We start from the raw sequence: 12,640 nt of genomic DNA, 5'->3' as shown, positions 1-12,640 counted from the left end.
GCAGCTTGGTAGGGCGCTGGCTGGCCTCTTGAGTCCCCCGCTGTCGCTCGGGCCTCGGTCCTGTGGGCATGGAGCCTGATCTGCAAAGGCCAGTCCTTGCCCAAGATGCCCCTGGGTGTGGCCTGCTGGAGGGAGGCTGGGGGGTGGGCGTGAGGAGAGAGATGATGAGGCTCGGGCCAGCCACCTCTCTGGTGAGGTGAGGGTAGGCACTCTGGGCCCTGGGGCTATTGGGTGCTTGTTGGGGAAGACCATATTTAGAAACCTGGAGGCTCCAGGGAGGGCCAGGCGAGTGACTCAGGCAGTCACACAGCCTGCGTGTGACAGGGCTGATAAGATGCCCTTCTGCTCTATCCTGCTGAAAGTGTGAGGTTGGGGGGCTTCATACGGGCGGGGCAGAACTTGTGGCTGTGGAGACATTGGGGCTCTCCTAGGCCTGCAGCAGGCAGCAGTGTGGGCAGGTCAGGCAGGGAGCCTTGGGCAGACACCGAGGGTCTCAGGCCTCAGGTCCGATTCATATCTGTGGCTGGGGGGCCCGCCACACCCGCGGGGCTGGGCAGACTGTAGAGGACACTTTGGCCTTCCTGGACTGGCACAGGAACTGAGCGACAGTGGCCCTTTCCCCCGAAATCGCATCCTCAAGTTTCCCTAAAGCAAGGAGATGGTCTGCGGGCTCCCTGAAGGCTGGGCACACCCACCACACCCCACAGCTCAGGGCTGCCCAGGCTGCAGGGAACCTATTCTCGTGGCCTCTTCCCACCCCAGCTGGCTCTCTGCCCTGCTCAGAAGCCCAGTCTGAGTGGGCCCTTCCCCAGGATCCACCTGGTGTTGCCCAAATATTGTAGGCAGAGGAAAAAGAAAGCCATTTACAAGATGGGAAAAAAGGGTTTATGTAATTGTATTTTCGTTTCCCAAATGAATCCTTTGATGACCCGGGAGAGTTTGGGTGGTGGGGGTGGCCTGTGAGAATTCTGAGAGATACGGTGGGAACCCTGTGGCTGAGGCCACACCCAACAACCCGTGACAGCCAGTCACTGAGCAGCACTGACTGGGCTGGCCTGGCCACCCTAGGGGGAACCAGAAGCCCTGGTGCTAGGCCTTGGAGTGGTACGGTTTGGTTCTCTGACCGCAGTCAGCCTTCTAGTGGGGACAGGTGAATTTCGTTCACTCCCCCCACCAGTATGTGTGGAGCCCCTGCTGGGTGCCGGGCACCTGTAAACTGTGCCGGGATTGTGGCATGGAACAGGACACACAGAAGTCTCCATCTGCTGAAAGTTTTATGTTCTATTGGGGAGACAGACAATAAATGAGGTAAAGCTATTGAAATGGAAAGTAATTAAAAAGGAAAAGTTAGGGGACCCTGCGTGGCTCAGTTGGTTAAGCATCGACTCTTGATTTCGGCTCAGGTCACCATCTCAGGGTTGTGAGATCAAGACCCATGTTGGGCTCCATGCTGGGTGTGGAGCCTGCTTGAGATTCTCTCTCCTTCCCTCTTTGCCCTCTCCTCCACAAAAGAAGGGAAACATTAGGTCATGGTCCTAAAAAGGAAAATAAGTGGGGGGGGGGGTAGGTCTTATGTACCCATGTGGAGAGCAGATGGCTAAAATGAGGGGTAGGTAGCCTGGAAGCCTGAGACTGTGACATTGGAGTAAAGAGCAGAAAGAATTAAGGGGTGAGCCATGTGAATACTGAGGGCATGTATCCACCAGAAGGCCCAGCCAACACAAAGGCCTTGCAGGGAAGACTGGGCGGGACAGGTCAGAGAGAAAGTGTGGCCTTGACCATGAGTGACTCATGATTGTGGCCTTGACCATGCTGTCCCTGAGATGCCTATGAGACCCCCAAAGCAGAGATGTGCTGGAGGCATTTGGGTCTACACATCCACAGATCAAGGAGGAGGTACTGTGCACATCTGGGCACAAGGAGCACACAGATGGGGTGTGAGGCCATGGACTGAACGGGCTCACTTCAGAAGTGGGCGTAGGTAGAGATGAACTCTGAGAACTGAGCCCTGGGGCGCTTCCATGTTCAGGAGTTAGAGAAATTAGGAGAAACTAACAAAGGACACTAAGAAGTGGTGGCTGGGCGGTGGGGGGGACCAGGCAAATGTGGTGTCCTAGAAGCCATAGAAGAGCATGTTTCCAAGGGAGAGTGTGGCGGCTTTATTGGATGAGCACTGGGATAAGGACCGTGGCAGGCAGGTGGCCAGAGGGCTGGAGAGGAGGCAGGTGAGGTGATGGGCATGGAGGCCTGGGTGACACCCATCAGGGTGAGCCAAGTGCCTCAGGAACCCAGCGTGGAGAGCCTTCCACTTAAAGTGACAGGGCCAGTGGTACTGGTCTCCACGGCCCTTTTCCTCCTGGACAGCCAGAGGGATGGCCCCTCTGGGCCTCTCTGGGCAGGACAGGCAGCCGTGTGCTGACTGTGGAGTTTGCTCATATTGTCCCATCCCTCCAGCTCTGGAGGGGGAGGGTGTCTGAGCAGCCAGAGACCGAAGGATAACCAGGTGTCCTTTTTCTCTCCCTGGACCCCAGACTGCAACACTGGGATGAGGAAGGCTCCATTGTCTCATACCTACAAGACACTGCCCGAAGTTCCTGGCCAGAGGAGGTCACCCAAGGCCCACACTCCTTCCAGAGTACCGTCACCACCATCCAAGAGCTGGAGCCCAGTGGGTCGCAGGAGTATGAGAAGGTCCTGGTGTCAGCAGCTGAGCACGTCTGGGAAGGGCAGCCAGAGGCTGAGAGCAGGGCACGGAGGCGACAGAGTCACCAAGAGTGGGTGCAGGAGGCTCGGAGCACCTTCTCCCTGATGGCAGAGGTGAGCGCACACCGAGGTGCCCGCCAGTGCCCAGAGGGGCGCAGGAGGGGCCTGAGGCCCAGGGTGGCCTCTCCTCCAGGTGAGCCCCAGGCCAAGCCAGCTTCCTTTCTTTAAAAATTGTGGTGTGACTTTGCTGTCTCTACAAGTAAGGATACAAAGTCACGGTCTCTGCTGAGGGAGGGGAGGAGCTAATGTTCCCCGAGCTTCTTGCCCCGAGGTCGCAGGATCCGAGGGGGGCTTTGGAGTTAGGTCTGGCTGATTCCGAAGCCACGGTTTTTGTTGGTTTTCTTGTTCCATTGCATGTCTTAGGAAGGGTGTAGAGCGGAGAGACCTGGGTGTTAGGCTAACTCAGTCCTACCGTGGTCTGTGTGGCCACGGACAGGCCACTCGGTTCTCAGCACTTTGGCTGTGGTCACCATCTCAGGTGACCTGAGGGGTGCCTGGGTTATTGCCTGGGCTTGGGAATGCTGGGGTCCTCTCAGCGGGGCTCAGTGGGTGGGGGGGGCACCCTGCCTCCCTCAGACCTCCCTCCCCACTCGGGGTGTGCCCAGCGGTACTTATTTTATCTATTCCCTGTGACTTCACTCCCCATTCCCATTCCCATACACATCCATTTTAATGTATTCAGGGAATGATTTTTTTATTATGAATAATCACAGATAAATACGAAACCAGAATAGCACATTAATTTCCATGCACTTACCGTTCAGGCGCTAGTTACCCAATTGTGACCAATCCCGTTTCACGGATACCTACCTCTCTCTTCTCCCCCCCCCCAACATATTTTTTTGAGACAAATCCCAGACATCTCATTAAGGTGTGCCTTTTGAATATATGCATTTTTAAAAAATTTTCGTCGCTGTTCCACGCCTGTGTATTTTTAGTGTGCGCAGAAACAATGTGTTCCGCATCTCATTTGGTGTCTTATGGTTCATCCTCACCCGGGAGCTTTGTGTCCCTCCCTCCTTCCTTCCCTTCTGCCACTCTTTTCGTCCCTCTGCCTACCTTAACCTGAGCCCTAGCGGGCACGTTGGGGCCCCCACAGCTAGGTTAGCTCCACAACAGCCCTGGGCAGCTGGCTGCAGAGAGCTGCTAGGACTCCAATAAGGTTTTATTTAGACTACTTCCCTCCAAGTGTGTGCCTTGGACAGGACAGGAGGCTGTGTCCATTTTTCACCCCAAACCAGCCCGTGCATTCTTGGCCAGCAGGCTGTCCTTCCGCACTTGTACTACTCCTAACAGCAAGCACTTGGCCGAGAGCTCAGGTGCTCTTAACTGGGTCAAATTCCGGATTCCTGGGGAAAGAGAAGAGTGTTAGGAGCCGCCTTCTGTGTGGCCCCCCTGCGGTTAGCCTTTGGTGAGGGGAGGGCTGGGGAGAAAGCAGGAGCATTCCAGCGGGTCCCAGGAGAAAACTTCTAGGTCATAGGGTCTAACTACCTTGTTCATAAATGAGAAGGCTGAGGCCCCAGAGAGGCTAAGGACTTCCCCAGGGTCACACAGCCATCCACTGTGAGGGCCAGGGGAGTCCGGATCTCATGCTTCCCAGTGAGAGTAAGGGGGTGTGCGGGGCCACCAGGCCTGACACCTTCCAGGTCCGGGGCAGGATTAGATGGTGTAGGCGAGCTGTCATCCTAATCACCGGACAGGACCCCGGGGCTGGTCATGAGACCCGCTTAAGCCAAGGGTTTGCAAAGCCCCCATTGACTAGTATTTCCGGTGAATCTCTGAAAACACTGACGGGGGTAGAGAGAGAGAGAGAGATGCCCTATAATTTGGGACTAGTCAGGAAAGCCTGAAATCACTGTAAAACATTCTTCTCTGAGGCCCCAGATGGAACCATGAGAAGTTGGACCCTTCCTGGCTGGGCCCAAACTGAATGCTCTCCAGCGCCCAGCCCCTTTGCATGTGAGACGGGCTTCTATTTCTTTAGGAGTTTCCTCGTGGAAATGAGGCAGTATTGAAATCGGACCCTTTCACTTACTCACTCTGACTCTATGCCTCCATTTCCTCTGTGTAAAATGGTGAAGTCATAGGGCCTGTCGGGTAGGGCTGTCGGAGGGCCTTACTAAGTCAGTAGGGGGAGTACACAGGGCGTAGTGGCCACAGAGCAGTGCTCCCCGTGTGAGGGCCTGCTCGGGCTCCTCGTCATGACAATGCTCCCACACCTGCACTCCTCGCCGGGTGGGGTGCGGACAGCACCGGAGTCCGGGCCTGCTTCCCAGAGCTCCCCAACCCCCGCGGTGAGCGAGCGGCAGGTCACTTGGCTGGGCCCCGGATCTTTGTTCCTTCTGCTGTGGGGACCGTTCCTCAGACCGGCACAGCCTGATCCGGAAAGCGAAATTCCCGTGGGCCACAGCTGCCATGGCTGCATTTCTGAATCAGCTCTGTAAAGCTCTCTCAGGCTCGTGGGCGCTGAGAGCCCAGCCTGGGAAGAGCCTCTGAGGACAGGCCTTAAATAGACACACCAGTTACACGCTTACGCATAGGGTTGCTGGGCCGGGGGTGGGTCGGGGCGGGGGGGCGTGCTGAGGGCCCTTGAAGTGGGGGAGACAGCAATGCATGGGCTTCCAGGTGGCCCCACCACCTGTGCTGAGCCCCGCTGAGCTAATTTGGCCAGGCCTGAGCAAATCACTCCTCCCAGGGCTATTTTTGAAATAAATCCTTAACTCTCTCTCCAGGGTATTAGCCAGTGCCATCCCTGTGGGTGGGGGTGAACTCCATTCTGATCATGGCAGTAACCGCCCAGAGAAACACACAAAGGGCCTCATTCTCCAGACACCTTATTTCCTGGAATCGCAGAAAGAGAACAATTCCCTGTGCAGAGCTGCTTCTAGTGCGCATAGGGCTATGCAGGCCTCGTTGTTGGGGGGGGGGTGTCACCCACAGAGTGACTTTGACGTGCGCTTTCAGTGCCCAGGACACGCGCACCTGCCTGCTCCCTTCTAGCCCAGTTGGACAGCCCTAGCAGCTGGTTCGGGAAGCTAAAATTATCGAAGCCTGATGTCACCCAGGCGTGAGGGCAGAGCCTGGGGTTGCTCGGCAGGAGGGCACTCCGCAGGCAGTACTAGCAAGGGGCCATCCAGTCTCCTGCGGAGAGAGCCTGCAGGGGGTCCCAGGGGCACCCGGGAGTCTGAGGGGAGATGAGAGGTTGGACCCCCACAGTGGCCGGAGCCCTGGCTAGTCCCCGGAGGGCCCAGCTGCTGAGGAGGTGAGGATGTGGACTTTCGTCACCCAGCTCCTGGTCACCCTAGTGCTCCTGGGCTTCTTTCTGGTCAGCTGTCAGAATGTGATGCACATTGTCAAGGGCTCCCTGTGCTTTGTGCTGAAACATATCCACCAGGAGCTGGACAAGGAGCTGGGGGAGAGCGAGGGCGTGAGTGACGACGAGGAGACCATCTCCACCAGGGTGGTCCGGCGTCGGGTTTTCCTCAAGGTAACCACCAGGCAGGAGGCAGGGCTGAGGGCATGGCACCGCGGTGTGCATGGGCAGCAGCTCGGGGAAGGGACAGGACCCCAAGTCAGCAGTCGGGCACTGCCCTTGGGGACCAGAGCTGGCTGTGGTGCCCGCTGGGACTGCCACGCTGTGGTGGCATGGGCAGCTCAGCTCTGGGACTTGGGAGAGCCCGTTCCTGGCCCACTCCTGTCCCCAGCTGGTCACACTTAGGGCGCTGGTGTCTGTGGAAGGGGTTTCCATGCTGCGAAGGGCTGTCCAAAGTTCAATTCAGTGCCTCACTTCCTGTCTCAGGGCCTCCTCTGTAACACTTGCGTGACCGAGCCCCGGTGCTGGGGAGGGATCAGGCACACAAGACTCTTGCAAGTGTGTGGCTCCCTCCGGTCTTCAGGCTCCATGGCTCGCAGGGGTGCCTCTTGCACTTGGAAGCCTCAGTCTGGCCTCTGCTCCTTGCTGAGCTGGAGTTTCCTGTGTGGTGCGGATTTGTCCAACTGTGGCCGTTGCCCGTGCTCTTTAATTCCCTCATCCTCCGCCTGATGCCCAGGCCACCCACTTACTAACCTTGAGTTTTCTCCTTTTCTATAATTCTAGGGGAGTGAGTTCCAGAATATTCCAGGGGAGCAGGTGACAGAGGAACAATTCACAGATGAGCAGGGCAACATTGTCACCAAGAAGGTGGGTGCACGGCATCCCCCCACCCCTGAGCCTGGGAGAGGCAGCAGGGCTAGACGATGAAAGGGGCTGGACTCACTCCCTGCTTCTCACTGCTGCCCTAACAGAGGTTTAGCACGGCTCTGAACGCTGGCGCAGGTGCTGGGAGCTCTGGTCTTCTGATCTGGCCTGACATTCCTCAGAGCCACTTTACCTGACTCCACCTGAGTTCAGCTTCTGCTACTGTTGCACAACAGCCTCCGCGGAACAGCCCAAACCCAGCCCAGTGGTGTCTAGCCCTGGACACAGCTGTAAGACAGCAGGGTGGTGGTCCCTGGACTACCACAGGCCTCAGACAGCAAAAGGGCTGTGGAAACGGATAGATTGGTCTCTGATTTTAATTCACTAGACCTGATTTTGCTTGTCAAGTACTAGGCACCATGCAAGGTCTGAGCAGAGGGAGAAGAAGGAGCAGAGAGGGGACCTTGGATGTGCTCCCTCTGGGTTGCTGTTCCCACTAAACTGAGGCAAGACCCCTCAGGTGTCCATCTTGCCTCTTGCCAAGTGTGCCTCATGCAGGCAGGTGTCTTGTATTGTCACCCCCCAGTCCGACTACGTGTAAGCTCAGAGTAGACAGTGTTAGAATGTTTGGGTGAGTGAATAAGAGAGCACACTTGGCAGGCATCCCTGCCCATGAAAGGTGTGGGGAGGACAGCAGGACCTGCCAACGATACCAAGAGACAAAACCCTGATCACCGATGACCCGTCTGCAAATTCTCGCCCCTCTGAAGCTGCCCAAGGCTGGTTTTCCACAGGATGGGGCCGGGGGCAGGAGACCTGTCCCTGTTCTTGGCCCCTCGAGGAGGGGCACCTTAGGACAAAGGCTGCCTCTCCCCCAGACCTCCTCGTTGGGGACCTGCTCTTCCCAACCTCTGTCTGTCTCCGTGGCTTCACGGGCCTTTGGTCCCCTCCTTCTGTTTTCCAGATCATCCGCAAAGTCGTTCGGCAGATAGACTCGTCCGGCGCGGAGGCCAGCCAGGAACATGAGGAGGTGATTGCTGAGGGGCCCCTGGAGGACCCCAGGGAGATGGAAGCTGATGTTGATTCCTTTATGAGACACGTGCAGGTACTGCGGTGGCTGCAGCCTCCCTCCTGAGGCTCCCACACCGCTCCAGCCGCTCACGTGGGCGCCCGCCTGCTCTGGGCTCCCGCCCCTCCTCCCTCCATCTCCCCCTTGCACCCGCATGCCCTCTGGCAGGCAGTGTCTTCATGGCTGCCACAGGATCTCATGCCTCTCTCTAGTTTGTCTCTCTGTGTGATCTGTCCTGCCTTCTGTCTCTGCTGCCATCCCCAGGTGGAGCTGCGAGGGAGTAGCCTGCAGCCGGACCTGATAGAGAGCAGGAAGGGGGCTCAGATAGTGAAGCGGGCCAGCCTAAAACGGGGGAAGCAGTGATCTCTAGCCCTTCCCCTCGAATGGCCTCTTGGGAGGTAACGCTGTCTTTTTTGCATCCTTTCTGCATGGCCTAGTCCTTGCGGAGTGGCTGGTGCTAGGAATGGCTGCTCCCTTCCTCACGTCTCCCCGTCCTCTGCGGGAGCTCCCCACTCCACCACCCCTGGCATGATGGGGGAGGAACAGGGGTGGCGTGGCCTCGAGACACAGACTGTCATTTCCCAGCCTGCTGACTGTCTGAGTCTTGATTTCCTCCTAAGAAAACAGCCAACAGTAGCTGCGGATTGACCTCTCTGGGAGCGCCAAAACACAGATTTGAGAAAATGCTCTGATGCGTGAAAACACTCAGTAAACCTCAGTGATGATAGTATCCTGAAAGCCAAGTGATGGGGATGGAGGAGGGGGGTGGACAGGCCTCAGGGAGCACCAGAGAGTCTGTCTAGGCTGGGCCATTTCAACGCGAATCCTCCGGCAGAGCTCCAGCCGTGATAGACTCAGAACAGCCCTTATCTCTTGAACCTGGAACCCTTTGGAAGTCCTGATCAACCCAAGATGACCATTGTCCTTGGTGTTTCTGGAGACAGGTCGCTCCGTTGCTTTCTAGGAAAGGGTGAAATGCACAGGCCCGGGGGGGGGCGGATGGCGCCGTCCCGAGCTAAGGGGGTTATGGCAGCCTGGTGCATGGTGCACAGGAGCATGAGGGCCCTGAGGCTGGGGGGCCGGGCTGGGCAGGGATTTGTGATGAGGGAGGGCCCTGAAGACAGCGCCACGGAGAAGGCTCTCCAGCAGGCCCGGCGCAGTGCTGGGGGCTCCGGTGGCCAGCTCTGACCTCCGTCCTCCCTGAGGGATCCTGTACTGAGCTGCCCCGAGGCCGTTCACTGTGCCCCGCTCGGGGCAGCTCAGTACAGGATGCATCGGGGTGGGAGTCAGCAGGAAGCAAGGAAGCGTGGTGGCCCCAGCACAGCGCTCACCGGGTTCCTGGCGGGTTCAGCGCCCACCCCCACTCCCCACAACCTGGGGCCTGCTCTGGGCCTGGGGAAAGCATGCTCCTGGCTTTCTGCATTCAGCACAAGCAGGTCGGCTCCTCCCATGCCGCCAGAAGGGCTGGCTCTGGGCTTCCCAACATACCTCGACACTTGGGGGAAAAAAAAAGGACTGCGGATCCAGTTATAGGATAAAATTAGACCTGACTCCTCAGCAGCTTAAGGAGGTCACAGTGTTAACCCTGGCATCGCCAAGGGTCTCGCTGGGCTGCTGCTTTAGCAGATTAGCTGGGGTGGGTCCTGGAAATAATCCAAAGGTACAAATAATTTGAAGGAACAGGGAGTGGAAGGCAAAGTGCACTCTTCTGCCTGATTTTTTTCTCATGGTGACAGGCAAGCGGGGGCTCTACCTTTCTGCTTCTCTTTGGCTCAGGTTCATGCTACTCATGTTCCTGAATAGGAAGGAGGCAGCCCAGAAGCCAGGCTGGGAGGAAGGGAGGAACCTAAGAAAAACAATTGATTTTTTAAATTTTCTGTGGATGTTCTGCAAAAAAGAAGTTTAAAAAAAATTTTTCTGTGGGGGTTCTGCAAGATGTCTGAAACCTCCAAAAGAGATATACCGTTCCAGACCACTGAGCATGGAGGGGGCGGTGGGGGGACACCAGGCAGCCCGGCTCCTGCTCTGTGCTGGGACCTCTGCCAAGAAAAGGCCAGAGAAGCACATGGTGGGGACGATGGTGAGAGAGCCAGGGTCTAAGCAGACTCCAGTCTAGTTCTGAAGGGCCTGGTGGGGCAGCCTGCGGCGCTCCGTCCTCCCAGCAGGACAGAGACCACAGAGCAGACAGTGAGGGAGTGATGGCTCTCTGATCCTCTCAGTGCTGCCTGCGCCCGACTCGCAGGCCTGTCCCTCAGTATTTGCGGGTTCCGCACTTGCCAGTTCACTTACTGGCTAAAATTATGTTCACCCCAAAGCCGCCTCCCCCACCACAGGGCTTTTGTGGTCATTCGCAGACATACACCAGGGTGAAAAATTTGTGTTCAGTGCCACGTTGTTTGCATTTTTCGTGCTTTTTGTTGTTTACAATGGCTCCCAAGCCTAGCACCCAAGTGTTATCTCGTGTTCCTAGGAGCTGGGAGGCTGGGCTGTGCCCCGCAGGGACAAATATGCATGTTAGATAAAATTCACGGGCCAGGAGTCAGGGCGCTGTCAGTGGGGAGTTAAGGGATCAACAGCGGATTAAATAAGGTGTTCTTATACAGAAACACACGTGAAACAAAGTGTTCCTTGTCTGACAAAGATGTGAACAGAGGCTCCCAAGAACCTAACTGGGCATTTTCCTTAAGAGCGATGGTGCAGTGTTGGCTAATTCAGTGTTCTGGCAACTTTCTCGAACATGACCACTGCGAATGGCGAGAATTTACTGTGTCCTTTTCAAAGGGCGTCCAGGCTGGGGCTTGGGAGCCTAGATGCAAGGCCTGGTTCCTCCTGTTTCCAGGCCTCGTACTCATCATTTGCTCTGAGCTTCCGTCCCCTTGAGGGAGTTTGCAGACGGTCCCTTCCACGTCAGTGGCGAGGTTTAGAAATAGTCGTGGTCCCTGGGCAGGCTGTGGGGAGGAGGGCAGGACAGTTGTGCTCAGTCAGGGAGAGGGGGATCCTAGCATGACCCAGGGCAGGTCAGCCGACCTACCGCACCTCGGGTTCCTTCACATCGCAGCAACATCTCTCTTTGCTTGTAGCGTGGTTTTAATGATGGATGGGGCGTGTTTGTGAAAGGCAGTGTGCCCTGTTAAATTCCCACCCACCATTTCTCAAAGAGTCACCTGAGAGTTGGGTTAAAATGCAGATTCCTGGTCCCTGCCCCTGACCTACTGAATTAAAATTCTGGAACTCGGGATTCTGTATCAAGCTCCTCGAGTGCCTTTTAGTGTATTGAAGAGTGCGTTCTTCCGACCAATTTCGGTTTTCCTTCCAAACCTCCTAGAGGTGATGTTGACTTGATACCAAGTTATTCACTTGGTATTTAAAAAGTGGGCCGCCAGGAATGAAGGACAGGAGTTTGTCCAAAGATGGTAGGATGCACCCATCCGGATGAGGGGTGACTAGACCCCTCACCCATCGATCCCTCCCCGTCACCCCCACCTTGGGAAGGACTCTGTATCTAAGGCCTGGCAAGTGGGGGGAAGGGTGCTTTCCCGTGGAGTTTAAGAAGCTACCAGATTGCTGTTTCGGCAAGGCCTGCCGGGCTGCAGGTGACAGGAGGAGCTTTGCTCTGTGCTCCACGAGGTAGGCCCAAGAGTTGGGGTGTGAGCTGTGCGAGAGCACTGGCGTGGAGCAGGCAGCTGGAGTGCTGTGGCAGGGCAGTCCCGACGTCTGCTGGGCTACCCACCTCCTAGGTGGGTAGAGAGGGAGAGAGGGCCACAGATGCCAGGCAGGGTGGGAACAGGAGGTACTATGCAGAGGGAGGGGATGGGACAGGCGTGGAGCAGAACCGCCCTTCTCCCCACTCTTTACAGGCTGAGACCTTCTCTTGGGGCAAGAGGTACAGGGCAGCGGAAGGGTCCAGGATGTGGCCATGAGAGCTGCCCTCCCGTCTACCCCTGCCACTGCTGGGTGCCCCCACTAGACCCATCACTGCTCCTCCTGGAGTCTCTGCTCAAAGTGGTCACCAGAGAATGCTGTCTAAGCCTTGGCCTCTCTCCGCCGCTCTGTGTCCAGGCAGAAGAGCGGGAGATGGTCGGCTGTCTTCCCCAGGCTCAGGGTTTTACGAGGTCTCTTGTTTGAGGCGTGCTTAGCCTGGAGCAGGGCACAGACCCCTGGGAAGGGTAAGGCCGGGCCCTGGCCCTCGGAGTGTTTCTGCTCTAGCTGGGGAGATGCAGCAGGTGTGAGACAGGAAGGAGAGCCCATCAGAGCACGCATCCACATACACTGTCCCGAGCTCTTTGAAACATCACCGCCATCTAATGAGCTACAGCTTATCATTGCCCTCGTTTTACAGCGGAGGAAACTGAGTCACAGAGAGTGTAAGTAACAGGACTAGGGAAATCGGCAGACAGAATATGAACTCGGGCAACCTGGCTGGCTTTGGAGTTCCTGTTCTTACCCACTATGCCCTGTGATTGCTCTGAATAAAAGGTAGCAGAGTGAGTGGGAAGCTTCCAGAGCTGAGACGAGAGAAATGACAAGGAGCGGGGGTTATCAAGGAGGCTTCCTGGAGGAGAGGTCTTGAGGCTGGTGAGCAGAGCTTCAGCAGAGAGCAGACTGACGCCATCCGTGAGGGGATGGCCTCG

General features: G+C 56.8%; 1 protein-coding gene across 4 annotated transcripts in view; it reads left to right on the top strand.

The window, feature by feature from the left end:
• LOC111144640 (ankyrin 1) overlaps positions 1 to 12,640 on the top strand; it is a 204,951-nt gene that overhangs the window by 189,661 nt on the left and 2,650 nt on the right. Inside the window, exons 1-4 of one of the 4 annotated variants that reach the window (XM_022499037.1) lie at positions 5,827 to 6,250; positions 6,860 to 6,943; positions 7,905 to 7,970; positions 8,274 to 8,407. In XM_022499037.1, the coding sequence (XP_022354745.1) occupies positions 6,032 to 6,250; positions 6,860 to 6,943; positions 7,905 to 7,970; positions 8,274 to 8,372 (468 nt within the window). In that variant the 5' untranslated portion in view covers positions 5,827 to 6,031 and the 3' untranslated portion in view covers positions 8,373 to 8,407. Of the gene's footprint in view, positions 1 to 2,531; positions 2,818 to 5,826; positions 6,251 to 6,859; positions 6,944 to 7,904; positions 8,046 to 8,273; positions 8,408 to 12,640 lie in introns of those variants that run through there. The other 3 variants (XM_022499035.1, XM_022499036.1, XM_022499038.1) reach the window with 3 other exon arrangements.

The sequence above is a fragment of the Enhydra lutris genome, unplaced genomic scaffold (assembly GCF_002288905.1).
Source record: "Enhydra lutris kenyoni isolate GAN:26980312 unplaced genomic scaffold, ASM228890v2 scaffoldscaffold11, whole genome shotgun sequence".
NCBI lineage: Eukaryota > Metazoa > Chordata > Mammalia > Carnivora > Mustelidae > Enhydra > Enhydra lutris.
The sequence above is the reverse complement of the archived record's forward strand: the minus strand, read 5'-3'. Positions and strand labels throughout refer to the sequence as shown.